We start from the raw sequence: 24262 nt of genomic DNA on the forward strand, positions 1-24262 counted from the left end.
CCGAACCCCAAAACAGGTTTGCGAGTCACAATTAGGAAGGGGAGTCCCCTTCCTAATTACGAGTCGCAGAGCAATGCCAGATTGCTTTGTGACCGCAAACGCGGTCGCAAAGCAATTGCAGTTAGCACCCATTTCAAATGAGTGCTAACTCATTCGCAAAAGGGAAGGGGTACACATGGGACCCCTTCCCCTTTGTGAATGGAACTGCAAACATTTTTTCAGAGCAGGCAGTGCTCCTATGGACCACTGCCTGCTCCGAAAAAATGAAACAAACGTTTCATTTTTTAGTTTTGTAATGCATCTTGTTTTCCTTTGAGGAAAACAGGCTGCATTACAACAAAAAAACTGATTTATTTAAAAGCAGTCACAGACATGGTGGTCTGCTGTCTCCAGCAGGCCACTATCCCTGTGAGTGCTGCGAGTCTCAAGGGGGTCGCAAATTGCGACCCACCTCATTAATATTAATGAGGTGGGCCTTTGCGACCCCCTTGCGAGTCGCAGATGGTGTCAGGGACACCATCCTACATTCTGAATTGCGACTCGCAAATTGCGAGTTGCTCTGACGTGCAATTTGCTGGTCGCAATTCAGAAACTAGTTACATCTGGCCCCAAATCACTTGTTGGCTTTGATTTGTCCAACCTGTACGTTTAGGTCGTTTTACATTGTGTTTGGAGCCTTAAAATATTTATCCCACCAAGAGTGACATGCACGTGTTCATAGCTCCTGTCAGCTGTGAAGATAGTGTAACCATTGTCCTTGGTGTGCGTGCCTAGTGTTTGGACTTTGAGAGGAGGCTTGTTAAATAGCATTGTCATCCTCCAATAATTTATTCATTTTGAAACGTTCAGACTGCCAAGCTTGACTATCCACATGTAGGTGCCACTCCAAGTTCCCAACATGCAGATCAACACTTATTGTGTAAAGTGTGCTTGTCCCCTGAACATAAAGTGGAGAATTATAACGCTTGTAGGTCTTTTTGCCCTAAAAAGACTCTCTGGGACTGAGAGTGCGTTGGTTAGCGATTGCGTGAAAGAAACCGGAAGACACTCCCAATATTTTCTGAGAGGAACTTACTCAAGAGGAAATTGGACATCAGGCAGCCCTCTGGATCCGAGACTCCGAGTCGGACGTCGATTCTGACATAGTGCCAGTCAATTCCAGCAACACAATACGCGAATACACCAGCCCCATCTTCGCACATAAAGACTTTGAAAAAGACTTCCAAGCTGATCATTGGTCCACCACTGCCTTTGGGCCATCGTGGGACCCAAAAATTACATTTGGGTGCCCCGCCCTCCAGTTTGGCACTGAAATTTGTCAAGACCAAGATGTCTTCGGCACAGACAAAGGACTCCTCAGCATCCCACCTAATTTTTAGATCGAGTCGAGCTTTTGAATTGAGCACTTCGGCTCCGAAAAAGAAGCATTCAACATCCGTCTCAGAGCCGACACCTTTGGTTAAAAAAAATAAAATGATTAAATACGGAAACTTTGTAACTGAGAATAATGGTTTCCAAAGACTCCACTATTTCATCTGAAGGGACTTCACCAGTGGAGCCCGTTTTAAAAGTAATATCCATATACAAAATGGAACGGGGGAAAAAAAACTTCTCCTCCTGTTCCAATTAAAAGGAGACTTAACCTTTCAAGGAAGATTGGACACTGCTCCTCCTCCTAAAAAAAGTCTCCATGGGTAAAGACAGGGCTCCAGATCAACCTTTGCTTTCTCCACCTCACTCTCCTGTACTTCAGCCTACTCCAACACCACAATCTCCTACAGCCACAATTCTCTCTACAAGGGTCATCATCACCTCATGTAGATGATTTAGGTGATTTTCCACAGGATATAGTTCCATGGGATTTATATGATCCAGGTCCCATGCTCCCTAATGACCATGATTAATATCCAGCAAGATCTTTACCCCCTGAAGATGCAACAGCATACAATCCAGGGTATTGCAAGGGCAGCGGCATATCATAATGTACCTATGCACACCGACCCTTTTGAAGAGGATTTCCTCGTTGATACATTGACCAGAACTTATAAAGAGAGTCCGTTCCTACCCATGCTGCGAGGTATACTTAGACATGCCACAGAGATCTACAAGGAACCTGTTAAGGCAATAGGTATTACACCAAGGGTCGACAAAAAGTACAAAGCAGCACCCTCAGATCCAATATTTATAAAATCACAACCAGCTCCTGATTCTATAGTAGTAAGTGTGGCATTGAACAATGCTAATAGTCAGTCCATAGGAGATGCTCCTCCTTCTGATAAAGAGAGAAATAAACTATATGCAGCATGCACAAACAGTAGCCGCGCAAACTACTAATCATTGGAGAATTGCAAATTCTGAGGCACTCCCGGAAAAGGTATGATAGGGCCTACTGGGACTAAATGGAGGAACTGCTCTAGTATCTTCCACAGGAACATCAAATAAGGGTCAAGGGATAGTCTGAGAAAGGCAGGTCATCTCAAACAATTCAATTAGATGTGCCACTGATGCAGTGGATACAGCCACATGTGATGTAAATACCAGTGTTATTATAAGAAGACATGCTTGGCTGAGGTGCTCGGTCTTCAAGCTAGAAATACAAGCAGTTCTCAACATGCCTTTTGATAAAGAACTCTTATTTGGCCTAGAGGGTGATACCATCATGGACTAGCTGAAACAAGATTCAGAAACAGCTAAAAGTATGGGGACCTTACTAACTACACCATATAGGGGTAATTTTCTTAGGCCACAATTTAGGGGAGGTTCAGGAGATCTACTGAGCCTTCCGCCTCCCAAACCAAACAAGGAACACATTTTTACTATAGAGGTACCTTCAGAGGCTTTTACAGGGGCGCGAATAATAAAGGCAGAGGTAAGGTGTCCACCTCTAGAGGTTCTGCCTCAAATACAAGCCATGACTTCTTACAAATCCCCACAGCAAACACCTCTCCAGTGGGGGGAAAGACTAGCTAGCAGATTTCTGTCCCCAGTGGTCCAATATCACCACAGATCAGTAGGTTCTACCAATTATCCAACATGGTCAAACAACTTGTAATACTCCGAGCCCAACACCAGGCAGCGGACTGTGCCACACATGTGAATCTGCAGCGACTAATGCCACGAACAGATGTACACTGGGTAAGTGACATTTTCATTATCCAACATGGTCATTGTCTAGAACTTATTTGCCCTCCACCAAATATCTCCCCTCATGTTCACAAACTCTCACACAATCATCTCATTCTCTTGAAAGAAGAGGTACAATCCCTTCTTCTCAAAGGGGTTATATAGCCAGTTCCCCTCTCTCAGCAAGGTTAGGAGTATATTCCCTATACTTCCTTACACCAAAGAAAGACGGGTCATTAAGACTAATTCTGGATCTCAGACCTCAACCTAGACATCCTTTCAGAGAATTTTCATATGGTCACTCTGCAAAATGTTATGTTCGATGGCATCTGTCGCTGTAGATACGCATGTTCTGCAATAGCTCGCCATCTGGTGTTGGGCCGGAGTGTTACAAGTTGTTTTTCTTCGAAGAAGTCTTTCGAGTCACGGGACCGAGTGACTCCTCCTTTTGTCTCCATTGCGCATGGGCGTCGACTCCATCTTCGATTGTTTTTTTTCCGCCATCGGGTTCGGACGTGTTCCTGTCGCTCCGAGTTTCGGAACGGAAAATTAGCTAATTTCGGAAGATTTTCGTCGGTATTGTTGCGTTCGGGATCGGCGTACTTAGATTCCACACCGCATCGAAGATCGAAGAGCTCCGGTGCCCTTCGGGGTAGTTTTTCGATCCTCCGTCGGGGCCTGGTCGGCCCGACCGCGTGCTGAAGAACGCCGATGGAACGGACCCCGTTCCGTTTCTGCCCCAAATGCCACAATAAATACCCCTACTCAGACCAACACTTGGTCTGCAACCTGTGCCTGTCACCTGAGCACAGCGAAGACACCTGCGAGGCCTGTTGTGCGTTCCGGTCCCCAAAAACACTCCGAGACCGTCGAGCCAGAAGACTTCAAATGGCGTCCGCACCGACAGCCCAACGGGAGTTCGAGGAACAGGAAGAAGAAGGTACCTTCTCAATCCAAGACTCAGACTCCGAAGGATTCGACGATACACAAACCGTGAGTAAGACGTCGAAAACCACACAAAGAAACATTTACAAGGCCCAGGGGACGCCACTGCCACCAGGCCATGGCTCGACCCATAAATACGGTGACCGACCGTCGGCACCGAAAAAGGCCCAAACAGTGCCGAGATCGTCCGACTCCGGTCGAGACACCGGCACGCAGCCTTCTCGGGACCGAGAAAGTGCTGGAGACAAGCCTCGACACCGAGATGCCGGTGTGGACACGGCTCGACGCCGAGACAGCGGCACCGAAACAGATCGACGCCGAGAGGTTTCGGCCCCGAAAAGGAAAAAAGTCACCTCGGAGCCGAAAAAACACGCAGACAAAGTTTCGATGCCGAAACAAACTGCAAGCGACCCAGCTTCAGGCTCTTATACAGAAGAGCACTCGCTAACCTCCCAAATGCAAAAGCATAGGTTTGAGGAAGAGCTACAAGCAACTGATGTGGACCATACGCAAAAGCGTATCTTCATTCAGCAGGGGACAGGAAAAATAAGCACCCTTCCCCCCATTAGGAGAAAGAGAAGGTTGGAGTTCCAGACGGAACAAGCACCACAACCAAAAGTGGTGAAAAGAGTTACACCACCACCCTCTCCTCCGCCCGTGATTAACGTTTCACCAGCACAAACTCCATCACACTCCCCAGCTCACACCACCATGAGCCAGGGTGACCAAGATCAGGACGCATGGGACCTATACGACGCCCCAGTGTCAGATAACAGCCCGGAGGCATACCCTACAAAGCCATCTCCACCAGAAGACAGCACCGCGTACTCTCAGGTGGTGGCTAGAGCAGCACAATTTCACAACGTAAGCCTCCACTCAGAACAGGTCGAGGATGATTTCTTGTTCAACACACTCTCCTCCACCCACAGCTCATACCAAAGCCTGCCTATGCTCCCTGGTATGCTCCGGCACGCAAAAGACATATTTAAGGAGCCGGTCAAAAGTAGGGCAATCACACCAAGGGTGGAAAAAAAGTATAAGCCGCCTCCTACGGACCCGGTTTTCATCACTACACAGCTGCCACCAGACTCTGTTGTTGTAGGAGCAGCTAGGAAAAGGGCCAACTCTCACACATCTGGAGATGCACCACCCCCAGATAAAGAAAGCCGCAAGTTCGATGCAGCTGGTAAAAGAGTCGCAGCACAAGCTGCAAACCAGTGGCGCATCGCGAACTCCCAGGCACTACTTGCGCGCTATGACAGAGCCCACTGGGACGAGATGCAACATCTCATTGAACATCTGCCCAAGGACTTCCAAAATAGGGCAAAACAAGTGGTTGAGGAGGGACAGACCATCTCCAACAACCAGATACGTTCCTCCATGGACGCTGCAGATACAGCTGCACGGACAATTAATACATCTGTAACTATCAGAAGGCATGCATGGCTCCGAACGTCTGGATTTAAACCAGAGATTCAACAAGCAGTTCTCAATATGCCTTTTAATGAAAAAGAACTGTTCGGTCCAGAAGTGGACACAGCGATTGAGAAACTCAAAAAAGATACGGACACTGCCAAAGCCATGGGCGCACTCTACTCCCCGCAGAGCAGAGGGAATTACAGCACATTCCGTAAAACGCCCTTTCGAGGGGGGTTTCGGGGTCAAAGCACACAAGCCAGCACCTCACAAGCAACACCGTCCACTTACCAGGGACAGTATAGAGGAGGTTTTCGGGGACAATATAGAGGAGGGCAATTCCCTAGAAATAGAGGGAGATTTCAAAGCCCCAAAACCCCTACTACTAAACAATGACTCACATGTCACTCACCCCCTCCACACAACACCAGTGGGGGGAAGAATAGGTCATTATTACAAAGCATGGGAGGAAATCACTACAGACACTTGGGTTCTAGCAATTATCCAACATGGTTATTGCATAGAATTTCTACAATTCCCTCCAAACATACCACCAAAAGCACAAAATTTAACAACACACCATTCCAATCTCCTGGAGATAGAAGTGCAGGCACTATTGCAAAAGAATGCAATCGAATTAGTGCCAAACACACAAATAAACACAGGAGTTTACTCCCTGTACTTTCTGATACCAAAGAAGGACAAAACGCTGAGACCAATCCTAGACCTCAGAGTAGTGAACACTTTCATCAAATCAGACCACTTCCACATGGTCACACTACAAGAAGTATTGCCATTGCTAAAACTACACGACTACATGGCAACTTTAGACCTCAAGGATGCTTATTTCCATATACCAATACACCCATCGCACAGGAAATACCTAAGGTTTGTATTCAAAGGAATACATTACCAATTCAAGGTACTGCCTTTCGGATTAACAACCGCACCAAGAGTCTTTACCAAATGTCTAGCGGTAGTCGCTGCACACATAAGAAGGCAGCAAATACATGTGTTCCCATATTTGGACGACTGGCTAATCAAGGCCCACTCGTTCATACAGTGCTCAAATCCCACAAATCAGATCATACAAACCCTCTTCAAACTCGGGTTCACCGTCAACTTTACAAAATCCAACATTCTGCCGCGCAAGGTACAACAATACCTAGGAGCCATAATAGACACATCAAAGGGAGTAGCCACTCCAAGTCCACAAAGAATTCTAAATTTCAACACCATCATACAACGCATGTATCCAACACAAAGGATACAGGCAAAGATGGTATTACAACTCCTAGGCATGATGTCATCATGCATAGCCATTGTCCCAAACGCAAAACTGCACATGAGGCCCTTACAACAATGCCTAGCATCACAGTGGTCTCAAGCACAGGGTCACCTTCTAGATCTGGTGTTAATAGACCGCCAAACTTACCTCTCGCTTCTGTGGTGGAACAACATAAATTTAAACAAGGGGCGGCCTTTCCAAGACCCAGTGCCACAATACGTAATAACAGATGCTTCCATGACAGGGTGGGGAGCACACCTCGATCAACACAGCATACAAGGACAATGGAACGTACATCAAACAAAACTGCATATCAATCACCTAGAACTTCTAGCAGTTTTTCAAGCACTAAAAGCTTTCCAACCAATAATAGTTCACAAATACATTCTCGTCAAAACAGACAACATGACAACAATGTATTATCTAAACAAGCAGGGAGGGACGCACTCCACGCAGTTAAGCCTGCTAGCACAGAAAATTTGGCATTGGGCAATTCACAACCAAAATCGCCTAATTGCACAGTTTATACCAGGGATCCAAAATCAACTCGCAGACAATCTCTCTCGAGATCACCAACAGGTCCACGAATGGGAAATTCACCCCCAAATTCTGAACACTTATTTCAAACTCTGGGGAACACCTCAGATAGACTTGTTTGCGACAAGGGAGAACGCAAAATGCCAAAACTTCGCATCCAGATACCCACACAAACAATCCCAAGGCAATGCCCTATGGATGAACTGGTCAGGGATATTTGCTTACGCTTTTCCTCCTCTCCCTCTCCTTCCTTACCTGGTAAACAAACTCAGTCAAAGCAAACTCAAACTCATATTAATAGCACCAACTTGGGCAAGGCAACCCTGGTACACAACGCTGCTAGACCTATCAGTGGTACCCTGCATCAAATTGCCCAACAGGCCAAATCTGTTGACACAGCACAACCAAAAGATCAGACACCCAGATCCAGCATCGCTGAATCTAGCAATCTGGCTCCTGAAATCCTAGAATTCGGGCACTTACAACTTACCCAAGAATGTATGGAAGTCATAAAACAAGCCAGAAGGCCATCCACCAGGCACTGCTATGCAAGTAAATGGAAGAGGTTTGTTTGCTACTGCCATATTAATCAAATACAACCATTACACACAACTCCAGAACATGTAGTGGGTTACTTGCTTCACTTACAAAAATCTAACCTAGCTTTCTCTTCCATTAAGATTCACCTTGCAGCAATATCTGCATACCTGCAGACTACCTATTCAACTTCCCTATATAAGATACCAGTCATTAAAGCATTCATGGAGGGCCTTAGGAGAATTATACCACCAAGAACACTACCTGTTCCTTCATGGAACCTAAATGTTGTCCTAACTAGACTTATGGGTCCACCTTTTGAACCCATGCACTCCTGCGAAATACAGTTCCTAACCTGGAAGGTGGCATTTCTCATCGCCATTACTTCCCTAAGAAGAGTAAGCGAGATTCAGGCGTTTACAATACAGGAACCTTTTATACAACTACACAAAAATAAAGTCGTCCTAAGGACCAATCCTAAATTTTTGCCAAAGGTTATTTCACCGTTCCATCTAAATCAAACAGTGGAACTTCCAGTGTTCTTTCCACAGCCAGATACCGTAGCTGAAAGGGCACTACATACATTAGATGTCAAAAGAGCATTAATGTATTACATTGACAGAACAAAAAACATCAGAAAGACTAAACAACTCTTTATTGCCTTTCAAAAACCTCACGCAGGAAACCCAATTTCAAAACAAGGTATAGCCAGATGGATAGTTAAATGCATCCAAATCTGCTACCTTAAAGCTAAACGACAGCTGCCCATTACACCAAGGGCACACTCAACCAGAAAGAAAGGTGCTACCATGGCCTTTCTAGGAAACATCCCAATGCAAGAAATATGTAAGGCAGCCACATGGTCTACGCCTCACACATTCACCAAGCACTACTGTGTAGACGTGTTATCCGCACAACAAGCCACAGTAGGTCAAGCCGTATTAAGGACATTATTTCAGACTACTTCCACTCCTACAGGCTGATCCACCGCTTTTGGGGAAATAACTGCTTACTAGTCTATGCAGAACATGCGTATCTACAGCGACAGATGCCATCGAACTGAAAATGTCACTTACCCAGTGTACATCTGTTCGTGGCATCAGTCGCAGTAGATTCGCATGTGCCCACCCGCCTCCCCGGGAGCCTGTAGCAGTTTGGAAGTTACCTTCAATTATTTATATATGTATCATCTCAACCTTAAATAGGTGCATACTTAGTCACTCCATTGCATGGGCACTATTACTACAATTCAACTCCTACCTCACCCTCTGCGGGGAAAAACAATCGAAGATGGAGTCGACGCCCATGCGCAATGGAGACAAAAGGAGGAGTCACTCGGTCCCGTGACTCGAAAGACTTCTTCGAAGAAAAACAACTTGTAACACTCCGGCCCAACACCAGATGGCGAGCTATTGCAGAACATGCGAATCTACTGCGACTGATGCCACGAACAGATGTACACTGGGTAAGTGACATTTTCATTCCCTATTACAGCAAAGGAGATTAAATGACAGCATTAGATCTCAAAGATGCTTATTTTTACATTCCCATACATCAAAAAATACCTCAGATTTGTCATTGTGGAAAATAAATATCAATTTAAGGTTCTACCATTCGGGGTAACAGCTGCTTCCAGAGTATTCACAAAATGCTTGGCGGTAGTGGCTGCATTCCTCAGACAACATATTCACGTTTTTCCATACTTTGATGCTTGGGTCATCAAAGCCAATACCACCCAACAATTTCAGAAGCAAACTCTGTACACAGTAAACCTTCTACACGCTCTCTTTCTCAAATCCCATCTCCAACCCTCACAGATACAGCCTTATCTGGTAGCAGTTCTCAATACTCACTCAGGGCTGGCATATCCAAACCTAGCATGGATTAAAACTTTCCAAACTTTTCTGTCTCAACTACAGGAGAACCACACTTACACAGTGAGACTAGTGATGCAGCTATTAGGGATGATGGCTTGTTGCATTGCCATTATTCCTCATGCCTGACTACACATGGGTCCATTACAGCAGTGTCTGGCTCGTCAGTGGTCTGTCACAGGGTCATCTTCTGGATCTAGTGTTGTTGGACTGCTGGACTCATCCACCGCTCTCTGCAATGGTGGAATCCCACCAACCTTTCAAAGGGGTGGCTCTTTCAAGACCCTGTGCCTCAGATCACGCTCAGTACAGGTGCATAACAGATAGGTTGGGGAGCTCACTTCAAGAACCTTCCAATAAAAGGCAGATGGAATCCCATTCAGCAAATTTATCACAAACTACTTGGAGTTACTAGCAGTCTTTTTAGTGCTTAAAACATTTCTTCCACACGTCTCTTAGTCATTCTAGTCCATACAGACAACATGACAACCATGTATTATCTGCAGAAACTGTGTGGGTGGGTTGTGGGGGGATTGGGTAGAGGGGTTTTTGGGTGTGTGCGTGGGGACGACAGTCATCTCAGTTGGCCCTTCTAGCTCAGACAGTTTGGAAATGGATAATTCACAATCACACTCAGTTACTGGCATAATTTCTCGCAGGAATGGACAATCTGTTTTCAGACCTCCTATGCAGCAACAAGTCCATTAATGGAAACTTCACCCACAACTGCTTCACCAATACTTTCACATGTGGGGGACACCAGAAATAGATCCCTTTGCTACCCTAGAAAATGCAAAATGCCAAAACTTTGCGTCCTGATACCCACACCCTCAGTCCAAGGGCAATGCTCTGTGGATGAATTGGTCAGGGATATTTGCTTACACTTTTCCGCCTCTCTCACTCATTCAATTTCTGGTTCGCAAACTGAGACAAACATCACTCACCATGATCCTTGTAGCCCCCACATGGGCCCATCAGCCTTGGAAAACAACACTGTTTGATCTGTCTGTGGTTCCCCACCAGAATCTTCTGAACAGACAAGACCTTCCGGCTCAAAAGCGAGGTCAAATCAGACATCCAGACCCCAAAACACTCAATCTTGCGATATGGCTCCTGAAGTCATAGAATTTGGATATTTACAACTTCCCTCTGAAAGTGTGGCCATTTTTAGAGAGGCAAGAAAACCTACAATTAGACAGTGTTGTGCTGCAAAATGGAAATGTTTTGTATCAACCTAAACACATTGATCTACTCAAAGTATCAGTGCAAGACATTGTTTATCCGCTGCATTTACAAAAGGCAAATTTAGCATACTCATCTAATAGACTTCATTTAGCAGCTATGGCTGCTTACCTCCAAAAGAGAACATATTTATTTGTTCAGAATTCCTGTAATTAAAGCATTTATAGAATGTCTTAAGAGGGTTATTCCACTCAGGGTTCCTCAGGCTACAGTATGGAACCTTAGACTCACGGGTCCACCGTTTGAACCCATGCATTGGTGTTCTTTGCAATTTCTTTCGCATAAAGTTGCTTTTTAGTGGCGATCACTTCCCTAAGACATGTAAGTGATATACAAGCTTTCACTTCAGAAGAACCTGTTTCCCAAGTACATAAAGATTGAGTAGTCCTTAGGACAAACCCTGAATTTCTCCCAGGAGTAGTCTCACCATTTCACATTAACTAATCAGTTGCGTTACCTGTTTTTTTTCTCACAGCCAGACTCAGTCGCTGAAAAAGCTCTGCACACACTAGATGTTAAAAGAGCTCGTATGTTTTAAATTGATAGGACTAAAAGTTTTAGGAAATCTAAACAGCTTTTTGTAGCATTTTCAATGCCTAACAAAGGCAATCCAATTTCAGAAACTGGGACAAGTAGATGAAAATTATTGTCAATTACGTACAGCTCTTACAGCATATTTTACCAGAAAAAAAGGTGCTTCTATGGCCTTTGTAGGAAACATTACAATAGCAGATATTTGGAAAGCTGCTACTTGGTCTACACCACACACATTCACAAAGCACTAATGTGTAGATGTTTTTCCATGCTACTCAGAACTCCTACAGGCTAGCCACCACTTACCTGGAGAGGACTGCTTTAGTCTATGAAAAGCATGTATATCTACAGCCACACATGCCATTGAATGGTAAATGTTACTTACCCAGTAGACATCTGTTCGTGGCATGTAGTACTGCAGATTCATATACGGTCTCCTTCCTCCCCGGAATATATATGCCTTACCTCACCCACCTGAGGAAAAACAATCTATCAAAGGACTCGATGCCCATGCACACCATCGCCGAGAGGAGTCACCACTCAATCTTGTGACTCAAAAACATACTGTGAACAAAAACAACTTGCAACACTCCAAGCCCAACACTAGATGGTTAACTTATGTAGAGCATGTGAATCTATAGCACTACATGCCACAAACGAATGTCTACTGGGTAAGTAACATTTTCCTTTTGTTTAATGCTGCTCAAACCCTAGCATACCTGTAGGAGGATGATACCAAACTAATTTGAAAAAGGCAATAACCCAGATCTCTACATTGTATATATTTCCTTATTGAGCCATTTTGGCAACTTCACAATATTTCTGAAAGGTGTGGTGTACATTACCGTCCTCCCTTTATAAGGCAGTCTGAGGAAAACATGGTCATCTTCCTGTATTGGATAGTTAAAGGGGAGTCAAATCTTGAAGTGAGGCCAAGAAAAATACATGCCTTTAATGCCCAGCAGATTGATACCACTGATGATGGATTATGATCCACTTTTACAAGGTATCTTTGATGCCATGTGGCTCCAGGTCATATTCTAGGACAAAGCAGGTCATATTCTAGGACAAAGCATAACATTGTTGCCATCATATAACTTTTCTTTAATAATAAATGCTGTCAACCTTTGTTTTGCCTCGAGTTATGAGGTTTCTTGGATCTAATAAATTGGCACATTTCAACTTCTACAATATGAATTCATAGATTGAATTGGAATAGTTGATAACCTCTGAAAATTAGAAATGCTAGTGCTCTTTATTAATTTGTATTGGTTTTGAAATTGTAGGCTTACCTTATCCAAGTCACAATGTTGGTTTCACTCCACCAACATCACTACCTAGAGCTGGAATGTCTTACTACAACTCGCCAGGTCTTCACGTACAACACATGGGGCCCTCTCATGCCATCACTGTGAGTATTGTTAAGCGAGTAGATATTTGCCTTGACAGATGAGATTAAATTACCTGAAAAATGTTGTTGATGATTTACATGCTGTGTATACTCCTGTCATAGTGTTCTAGAAATGTGAAAGTTATTTATCTAGGTCATCCTTTCACATTGTCAGTCTGCGGGTATCACTGCCATTAGTAGGAGTAGTAGCAGCAGTCTGCTGTAGCTGTTTACATCCAGGATTTTGTCTCCCTACGGTGTACTTTCATGTTTGTTTGAGGCATACAATCATTCCTGTGCTCTCTTATTCCGATTTGTGTTTTGTTTTTTTAGCTGCGCTACTTTTCTGAACTAGTTGCTCTTGACCTAACTGAATTGGCAGCCGGGTCTACCCCTATTTTTTTTTTTTAGTACCTTTAGCTTTTTCTTTTCTATTAGTATTTTTTCTTTGCTGCTGTTTCTCTCCGTTGCCTTTTAGTCTCTGATGGGTTAGGTTGTGCAGCAGAAGGGCTGGTCGCACCCTAGCCTTCTTCACAGATTCCCTTACTACCACCCTCCCAACAGTGCCCTCGTCTCTCCATAGCCCCTCTCACACACACTTAATTTTTTTTTATAGCACTACTCATTCCAGTGTCAGAACACTTTACATCGCATGCACATTATACAGAGACAGTAGGTTTTACAGATAACTGTCTATAAGTAATGTTACAAGGACAGTGAAGATTACAAGGTGTAGGAATCGTATGTTATCAATACTAGGAGGCAGTATATTTTGAGCGTGTGTGGTCTGGAGAAGCACAAACACAGGATTTAAATCATACCACAGCAGTGGGGGATGTCTTTACTACTAATAATAATGTATTTCTACCCAAGCAAACACTTTTCAGCAGCATTAGGATAATGTAATAATGGGGGAAAACATAACTTTATTAGTATACCATGCAGTTTGCGTTCAGTTTTTTAACAGGTCATAGGTCACTGTACTGTATTAGGATTGTAACCTTTAAACTGCAAATTACAAAAGGATCTCTCTTGCAAAAGCGGTAACCCACTGACCTATCCATATAAAATAATGTTCTTTGATCTTCATGGTACACATTCTTTGCAGCAAACATTAACCCTCTGTATGAGTCAGACTGCCACTAGACAAAACTCTTTCCAGTGGGAACATTAATCACCAGAGTTACACATGACATTTCTATTGTTACTTAAAAACTGCTGGACACACGGAACTCTGCAGTACGTGCATTTCGAGCCTTGTTATTTGTAAACACAGTGCCATCTTTCTTGGTATCTGGTTATGTCTTGCATCTGGATCCTGTTGTCAAAATCTATGTTAAGGAGTAACCTACCTACGAGAAGATTATTCCTCTGGATGAAACGTCCCCGATCTGGAGGTTAGGTTTCAGCGCGTTGTTAATCCTGTATTCCTAATGTGTGTGGCTGTAGATATACATGCTTTGCGTAATTCTGAGTCCTTCTCACTCACTGGGTGCTGGGCAGTCGCAAAAGTCTCTGCCATTCTGGTCAGCTGCACTGTGGAGTTGAGCATACCCCTTCCCATAGCCCTCCTCAGTACAGTATTGGTCTGAGAAACTCGGCCAGTCCTCAAGCCTCCGTGCAGGCAAGAATGTATGTGGTAGGCCTTCACTTCGCCGCATCCAAACCCACTCTAAAGCATAAGGAGCACAGAAATATCTAGAATCATGATTAAGAGGTCTCCGCAATATAGGAGGTGAGCTGTACCAAAGGTATATTACGCAGCGAACTATGTTGCTAGACCACTTCAAAGTGCTAACACCTTCTTTGAAGGACAAAGCAAATCTCTTAAATATGGCCAAGGTGGGTAAGTGTCTTAAGATGAGTGGGACACATATGGTTTGACATGTAACTGTAGATACACATGCTCTGCGTACTCATGCTGTCTTGTGTTGGGTCTGGAAGTTTGCAAATCCCCCCACTTTTTTTTTTTTATTTTTTTTTAAATCCTTTCAGTAGCAAGGTATAATGACTCCTCTTCTTGCTGGTAATGCACACTGGCATAGACTGCATTGTTAGATTTTTTTATTCTGCTATCGGGTCTGGTCGTGTAGCACTAAGCTCCAGGCCGAGATAGTTTTTCGGGCTCTATCAGTGTGGGATCCATCCCACCTTAGTTGGTATTGTTATTGAATGTGTTTTTTCCATCTTCAAGACCTAAAACAATTACCCATCGGATCAACACACTTGAACAGAGGCCCTTTGGGCCGCCTACTTCTATTCTTTTTAATTCGATACTGCCCTGTTGACGGAACAAGCTCCTTTCCAAATCTGTCAAAGGAGCCACGCAAAGTACCCTCAGACCGATCAACATCGTTTTTTCTCCTGACCACAGAGAAGCAGACTGTGAAGCCTGACAATCGTTTCGGTCTTAAAAGGCCCCCACGGAACCAAACACCACACCGCAGGGAAATGCAGAGACAAGATGTCGAAGACACACCCAATATCCTCCAACAACAGAATGTTGAACAATAGCTGGAGGAGCTCCACGAGGCGTATATGGCTGAAGGGCGAGGCCTTCTCGTTCGAGGTTTGCTATTCCGAGATAAAGACCTCAAAATGCAGGATTTCCTACTGGTTCAAAGTAGTAGTAGTGTGAAGTCCAATGTCCTGGTCCTGCCACCTAAAAAAATATCGAAGTTCCTCTGAACTTAAATTTTCGGGGCCACCATGGCAAGCTGGCCATGGTCGGCCATGGAAATTCAGTGCAGGTGCCCCACACTCAGCTCAGCACACAAACACTAGGCTCCACCTTTGGCAACAACCACTTCAGCTCCACCTTCAGCACCGACCACTTTGGCACCGAAAGATGCAACTCACCCAGCTTCGGTATCGACTGTTTCGGCACTGAAACACAAATCCACTTCAGCTCCAAATCTTCCTAGATCAGCACTTAAATCGGGCTGCAGTGCTTCGGTCTAACCAATTCTCCACAAAATGAAGTAGAATTGTGATGCCTGGCAAAAGCAGATTCACGTACAGCCTCAAACTGGCAGTATTTTGGCAAAGACTGTTACCACACCGCCTCCATCTAAACAAAAACTTTATTTTGAAGAGGACATCGATTTTGCCAGTGCCTGCCATTTAAAAAAATAAAATAAAATAAAACTGATGCCTCTAGCCCTTTACATCTTCCTACATCATCCTTTTGTTTTCTCCCAACCCCCAAAACAAAGTCCACCACCTTCACTCTCTTCCGTCATTCACAGGGTGACTCATTAGGTATCACCCCTCAGGGTTCCCCTCACTTTGACTGGTGGACATGGGATGATAGGTTTGATGCACTGCAGCCCTCTTAGCCTTGGTCAGCTAATGATATTTACCCAGCCTAACACTGACCCAGACATTTACTCTGCTAGGCCATCTCCTCCAGACACCATCACCTTCCAGACTTGTATTGGTAGGGCTGCAACATTCCACCAGGTGCCATTACATAAAGAGCCTATTGAATATGTCTTTTTATTTGGACCCTTTCTACACCAAATAGGGGTATGTTGAGACATGCATATGATATCTGTAAATATCCTGCATGGGCCATGTATTATCATATCAAGGGTGAATAAAAAATATAAAGCTTCACTCTGACCCCATTTTTATTAGAGGGCAAATTCCACCTAATGTAGTGGTTTCAAGCACCCATTAGAGGGCTAATACCCAAGCTGCCAGTGATTCTCCACCTTCTGCCAAGGAGAGCAAGGTCATTGATAAAAGGGTCTGACAAGCATGTTGCAGCACAGTCTGCCAGTCACTGCTGTATGGGGTTACAAGCTAGATTATACTTGTGCCCATTGGAACGAGATGGAGGAGCCGGTAAAGAGAGTACAGGAGATAATCAGACAGACATCTCATCTCCATTAACTCCATTAGAAATGCCCTAGACTCTTCGAACACAGAGGCCAGGGCGATAAAGGCGTTCTGCTACACTGTCATGCTTAACTGCGCATATCGGGCTTTAAACCGGAGGTGCAACAAACCCTCCTAAATGCTCCTTTAGATAAGGAACACCTTTTTCTCCCTCAGTTTGACAAGGCACTCGAAAAAATGAAAACAGCCTGAGGTTGGGCACACTTCAGAACCCTGGTCCCTGTGGCTCTATCACCGTCCATCCTACAAGCCAGGCTCGAAGACCACATTCTCGGAGGCCTCGTCCTCTTACCACTGAGGACAGAGTTGGCAATCTCTTCCAGAGGCTCCTACAGAGGCACATACAGAGGCAATCACACAAACGGAAGGGGCATAGGTGCTTCATCACATGGCGCACCACATGCCACAAAGCAGTGACTCCCTCCTTCCCCAATCATTTCACACCTGTCAGGGGAAGATTACAACAGTTCCCTCCTAAATGGCAAAACATAGCATTGGACCAGTGGGTTTGGATATTATCCAAATTTGGTTACTGTCAAACAGGAAGTTCGTGCTTTTAGTAAACTGAGCTATAGAACCCATCCCTGCACAACATTAAGAGTCAGGAATATGCACCTGTACTTCTTAATACCCAAAAAGGACAGGTCTAGAAAGCCAATTAGATCTACGGCCATTAAATCACTACCTCCTGACAGAGCAATTTAATCTGGCCACCCTCCAAGATGTGATACCACTTCTCCAACAGGGCGAGTTCCTCTCAGCACTAGATCTAAAGGATGCATTTTTCACATTTCCATACACCCAGCACATTGCAAATACCTCAGAGTTGTAATGACAGGCAACCATTACCAGTTTAAGGTCCTTTCATTCGGGGTCATTACTGCACCTCGCCTATTCACAAATTGACTAGCGGTAGTAGCAGCACATCAGCGCTGGAAGAACATTCATGTTTTTCCATATCTAGACGACTATCTCATCAAACCCAGCACTTTCCCACTATCTCCACACACCCAAACTACCATACACTTACTACATTGACTAGACTTCACCATCAATTTCCAGACTTAAATATATCTGGGGCTATTTTAAACACAGCTGGGATTAGCCTATCCCAATGTAGCACGAATACAGACATTTCAAAGGCAAATATCCTGTTTCCAAGCCAATCAATAAATCCCAGTCAGAATGATCATGAACCCCCTGGGTATGGTTGCTTTGTGCTTCGTCATAATACCGAATGCACATCCATCCAATGCAGGAATGTCTAGCTCAATAATGGTCTCAGTGACAGGGTCAGTTGGAGGATCTTGCGTTAGACAGCTGCACTCATCGCTGTCTACAGTGGTGGAACAAAAGCAACCTGTTAAAGGGGCAGTCTTTCTTCAACCCTGGTCTTCATAACCATACTGACTACGGGTGCATCACTGACTGACTGGGTGCTGTGCTCATCTGAACAACCTCATAGTCCAGGGTCTCTAGGATACCACACACCAGGGTCTCCATAGCATGTACATAGAGTACTGATCTCTTCACCTAGCATTGAAAGCATTCCCTCTTCAGATTATCTGCAAGGTTGTCATGATTGAGACGGACAACAATGTACTATTTACAAAAACCGGTGGGCACATTCGCTACAGTTATCTCGCCTATCGCAGGCAATCTGGGGGGCTTACTATCACAACATCCATCAGTTAGTGGAACATCTATGAGGAACACACACTTTAACAACATTCTCAGCAGGATTCGACAAGTCCATGAGTGAGAACTCCACCCACAAGCCCTGCTCCCTTACTTCCAAAAGTGGGGGTTTCCATGCACAGATTTGTTTGTAACACAATGCCCAAACTTTGCCTCCAAATTTCCACACCCCCAATCCAAAGGCAATGCTCTATGGATGAACTGGTCAGGTATATTTGCCTGCACTTTTCTGCTTCTCCCTCTCCTTCCATTTCTGGTTTGGAAACTCAGGCAAACATCCCTCACACTAATACTAGTGGCTCCCACATCAAAAGCTCTGGTTCACCACCCTCCTTGAACTATCGGTAGTTCCTCACAAGAAACTTCCCCTCAACCCAGACCTTTGCACTTGGAACCATTGAGAAATCAAGCACCCAAATCCCAAGAAACTAAACCTAACAATTTGGCTTCTGAGCTCATAGTTTGGTTATCTTAACTGTCCACAACAATGTTTGGACATTCTTAAGGAAGCATGCAAACCCACTACTTGAGAATGTTATGAAGCAAAATGCCATTCCAAACAAATTGGCCCTTTCAAAGCCACACTACACGACATTGTCTCCTACCTATTTTCCTTACAGAAGGAAAACTTAGCATGCACATCTTTAAGGTTGCATCTTGCTGCAATAGCTTCTTACCTAAAAAGTAGGCAGCACCTTTCTCTTTTCAGAATTCCAATAATCAAAGCCTTCATGGAAGGGTTTAAACAAGTAATTCCACCAAGGACTTCTCCTGTGCCTTTGTGGAGTAATAATGTTGCACTTACAAGACTCATGGGTTCCTCCATTTGTACCGCCACACTCATACCCTCTTAATTTCTAACTTCGAAAGTATCATTTTTAGTTGCCATCACTTTGGCGTGTTAGTGAGCTCCAGGCTTAAACCTTAAAATAACTTTTCTTCCAAATACACAAAGATAAGGTGGTTCTTAGTACCAGTACTAAATTCCTACTTAAGTTTGTATCTCAGCCAATCTGTTGAATTGACAGTTTTTTCCCTCAACCATAATCTGTTGCAGAGAGAGCTCTTCATACTCTAGATGTTAAAAGAGCACTAAACTTATTGAAAGACTAAACTTGTTGTTGACCTTTCACCACCCCACAAAGGCAACCCTTTATCCAAATCAGAAATAGCCATATCCAAGTCGTCAATCTCATTTGGAATTGTGTTAATTTTCAAGCAGATCCACAGGATGACCTGAAGCTTCAAATGTTGACTATTGGACTTCTTGGATAATTTGACTGGTTTTCACTAGTCATGGACTAGTGATAGCCGCAATCTGTGGACAAACTGGCAGATCAGATATCTTATGGAATAGTCAAGAGCGTGCTTTCACCATTAAAGGATGTGAACCAAAGACTTGTGGCCAGGATGAACTCTGACTGCTGTTCTTACAGGTGGTCACAGTGGCTCAGCTAGTAAATCCTCTGAAACCACCAGCCTGTCAACACTCTTATTTGTCAGTTAATAATCCACTGCTTAGTTGATGTCTGTAATCATGGTCAGGAGATGGAATTCTACACCAAGCATGAGTCCAGATATTTTTTGCACGTTTTCAAAACAGGAACTTTAAAATGAATGTCCTGAAAATCTAGCACAATCATCTTGTCATTTCTCTGAGTTACCAGTACTGCACTAAGAATCTTAAAGTAGCAGAAGATAAACTGGAAGACCTTCCTCAGCTGAAATGGAGGGGAGTTGGTGGTCTGGTTGGCCCTAATTAGATGACTTTCAGTGATTTGGTTGGAGTATTGGAGGACCATGCCTGTAATGCAACTTGTAACATTCTAGCAGTCAGTGTTCATGGTCCTGGTAGCAATATTGCAGAGGTCACTGGATATCACCAGTTTCTGCCTTGCCCAATTTGAGCACATAATCATACTCTCTCATGCATAGCCAGAAAAAACAGGGTATAGTGATCAAACCTAGCTCAGAGAGGCAGACCACTGGTAAACCTAATGACTTGAGTACTAGTCTGCTGCAGGTAAAGATTACCTGTAAAGTAAATCCTGTGCATATACTTAATCTATACTTGACACAGTTTTGCCGGTATCGCTAGTTCCCTAGTTGCAGTTCATGCATTTCTCCAGTCTGCTGTTTCAACAGACGTAGATCGCCTTTTCCTGTATGGTCGCAGCACTACCATTCAGACTATAGTGTTGAAGGCAGCAACCAGTAGATTCTCTGGATTCTACTTGTAACCAGTATATCAGTGGTCAGGGCTTCCAAACGAGAGGGAGAAGGTGGATGGGGAGGGGGGGGGGTGAAAATGGATTTGTGGAATAGGTAGATATACACATACTGTGCATACTCCTGCCATCTAGTGTGGGCAACCTGTTTTACTTCAAAGAAGTCAAGTCATGCGGTATGGTGACTCCACCTATTACTGGTAATGCACATTGGCATCAGCTCCATTGTTAGATTGTTTCTTTCTCCCTTCAGGTTTGGATGTGCATCCTGCAAGCTCTGGGTCGATGCCTTCTGCTGTTCATCACTAGTACCCCATTTCTTTCATCCTGATTTACATGAACAATCTTTCATCTGTTTCAATGGCTGTAACCTCTGTCGACCTGGACAACCAAGTTCCTTTTGTTGCGACCCCCCCCCCCCTCAGGGCACTTGCCCCTTTCCCGGACCTTCTCATAATCATCTTCCACCAAGAATACACTTTCCAGTACTGTCCACAGTCCATTCAAAATACACCTCGAGAGAGCTCCATCAGGTCTGTAATTTGCCTTTCAGCGGAGCAGAAAAGAGGCATCTTGCACACCCTGCCTCAGCTTGCAATTCGAAAAGACAGCCCGCCTTTTCCTCCTTATGCACACACTGGCACCGACCGGCTGAGCACTGCCCTATAGAAGGTTGGGCATCCAGTCCCAGAGCCCACCACCAGACTTCCAGTCCACCGCTGCCAGAAGGCCGTAGCAGGCACTGAAGGAAGGCCTCTGGAATAGAGTTCAGTCCAGCCACCTGCACTGAAGCAGCTGCTCCGGACCTGGCAATCAGTGCTGACAACTCAATTGAAGCAGGCTCTGAAACCTGCCTCGGCTTCCAAGATTCAGTCTGATCCAAAAGGTCAGTTAATGTGCAAAAACCATCATCTGCGTCTAATTGCTGCGTGCCCAAAGCCCTGTCTGCAACAGAGTTGGAGCACCAAGAGCAGTCCATACTAGTTAAGCTCCAAGAGGAGGTTGATGCCAGTTGGCGGTGCTTTGCCATCCACCCTCAAACAGGGAGGATTCTCACCAAGCCGTCTCCAAAGGAGCAAGACTATTTCTGCAAACAGAAGCAGACTTTTGAGGAGGAGCTTGCTCAGGAACCCTCTTACACCAAAGTTGAGGACAGGGGCACGCATTGTGACGGGGCGCACAGCACCTCGGCACCCTGCACCTTCTCCATTTTCTCTTCCACCTTCTGCCCCCTTTCTCACACTCACCAGAGGGATCACAAAGCTACTTATTGCAGGGCGGTGGAGGTGAGGGGGGGTTGTTGGGATGTTAAGAACCACTTGTACCACATTGATCCTTAAAGGAACCATTTGACCTAGGTGGTACGGCCGATCCAGGAGATCATTTCTCAATCAACCTATGTGTAGGTATGGACTCAGGCCTTTACTCGCAAAGCCATCCCCTCACAATGATACCACCATGTATCACTAGATTATCAGCAGGGTCACCATCTTCAACTAGGTAGCGTTCAAGATGATTAATTCCTCATGGAGGAACTCCTATACCCAAAGATCAGTGCTGTATCTTCCAATGCTGAAAGGCATGCCAAGAACTGCTCTTGAAACCTTAAAAACCCTGGAAACGCTAGGGTTGATTGATTTAAAAAAAAAAAAAAAAAAAGACTAAGCATCACCCTGTTATAGACCCTCACCCCTCCCGTCAGGGGCCACCTTACTCTGGTGATTCATACAGTTTGAAAGTGTGCAAATGTACAGGGCACTGACAGTGCTCCTCTGCCAAATAAAGTAAGCAGAAACATGCGGCATGCAAACATGTCACCTTTCTTTTGGCCAACCAATGGAGAATCGCAAACTCCATCAGGAGCACATCCAACACCTCCCAGATGGGGTGGGGTGGGGGTGGAGAGGGGGTGGAGGGCGGCTAGAGAGCCGCCGCGCAAGATAGCCGCACCTCAGTGAGGCCCCTGCGGACCGGAGCAATCACTCATCATTATCCTGCACAAAAGCTGTGCCTGGCGGCCTGGTGGGGGACGCATGCTAGTGGCCGGGGTCCCCTCATCTGGGGGCCGATTGAAGTGGGGCGCTGCTGGATATCGGCGTATTACCGACACATGCGACCGGGGCCTGTCGGGTCGAGCGCTGCTCCCGGGCCTCTGGAGCTGAGGCTTGCTGTCTGAGGCAAGGTGCGGGCTGTCCCTCTGCGGGGCGGCCCTCCAGGTGAGAGGCGGGCACCCCGGCTGCGACACGGACTACGAGGATTTGGTTCTGGCTCTTGCGGGTGGATGCTGGCTGCCCTTGGGCCTGGTCGGCTGGGGCGTCGCAGAAGACCTGTGGCGGAGGGAGCTGGCGACTGGGGGAGCAGCCAGGCTGCCACGTAAGGGCCCGCAATACACTCCTCGAAGAAATACATGTGTAAGTGAGGAGTGGCAGAGAGGCGCTGGGGGCCCGGGCGGGACGCCGCTGGTTGGCGGAGCTGCAGCGCAGCCGTGATGGCACGGAGCACCTTGAGGCTGCTCCTGGAGTTCGGGTGAACTGCTGCCCCTTAGATTCGGATTCTGCTGCTGCTGACGCTGACTGCTTGCCTCTTCGCTGTGGCACGAGGGGTGAGCTACTTGACAGCATACTTTGGAGACGGGCACCGGGGGGGACCCTGCCGAGAACTCTGATCCTGAACCTGGTTGAAATGGGGAAATCAGACGCTAGGCAGCAAAAACTACAATTAGGAGCAAAAAAAATCGACCAGGGCGACACCAGAGAACATGGAAAATACTGCGACCCTGCCCACCCAGGGCGAGCAAGTGGAAATGGACGAAATGAAAGCACTCTTACTTACCATGCATGACAACCTGTCCTCGATTGGCAGCAAAATGGACACAATGACTGCTAGTCTAGACCTGCTCACCAATAGGTTGGATAAGCAGACAGGGCGGATATCTGAAGCTTAACAACGAATTTTGCACGTCGAAGACACAGTGCAGTAAAAAAGTGAACAACTCCTACAGATGGATTAACTCATCAAAGTCCTAGCGCTCAAAAATGAAGATTGGGAAGCCAGATGAAACAACTTGCACATAGTAGACATCCTGGAATCTGCGAGCACTGGCCATATGGAGCCATATGTGGAGCGATTGCTTCTCACCCTTTTTGGCGTGGATGCTTTTTCAAGGATGCTGATGATGGAGAGAGCGGCAATGGCCCTGGCTGCTAGACCTCCGCCTGGGGCCCCGCCCATGCCGATTGTCACCCGTCTCATGAATTACAGGGACAGGATGCTACATTAAGTCTGAAGCGAGAAAAAAAAAAACCTGCAGTTTGAGGGTAATATGCTTTTGATCTATCTGGAGTTCACCATAGCGGTACAGGAGGCCCGGAAAAAATTCACAGCTGTAAAGCAGAAACTGAGACAAGCAAACATTTCTTATGCTATGTTGTATCCTGCACAGCGAAGAATCACCCATAATGGCATGAATGTGGTATTCACCACTCTGCAGCAAGTGAATGACTATTTAAAACGTGCCCACAGGGGTGAGCCGCTGGAAAAAAATCTG

At 45.4% G+C, this 24262-nt stretch overlaps 1 protein-coding gene across 2 annotated transcripts in view; it reads left to right on the forward strand.

The window, feature by feature from the left end:
* CCDC6 (coiled-coil domain containing 6) overlaps positions 1 to 24262 on the forward strand; it is a 350130-nt gene that overhangs the window by 258235 nt on the left and 67633 nt on the right. For both annotated transcript variants that reach the window (XM_069240962.1, XM_069240961.1), the window contains one exon: positions 12783 to 12907. In XM_069240962.1, coding sequence (XP_069097063.1) covers positions 12783 to 12907 — 125 coding nt within the window. The remainder of the gene's footprint in view (positions 1 to 12782; positions 12908 to 24262) is intronic.

The sequence above is a fragment of the Pleurodeles waltl genome, chromosome 6 (genome assembly GCF_031143425.1).
Source record: "Pleurodeles waltl isolate 20211129_DDA chromosome 6, aPleWal1.hap1.20221129, whole genome shotgun sequence".
Classification (NCBI taxonomy): domain Eukaryota; kingdom Metazoa; phylum Chordata; class Amphibia; order Caudata; family Salamandridae; genus Pleurodeles; species Pleurodeles waltl.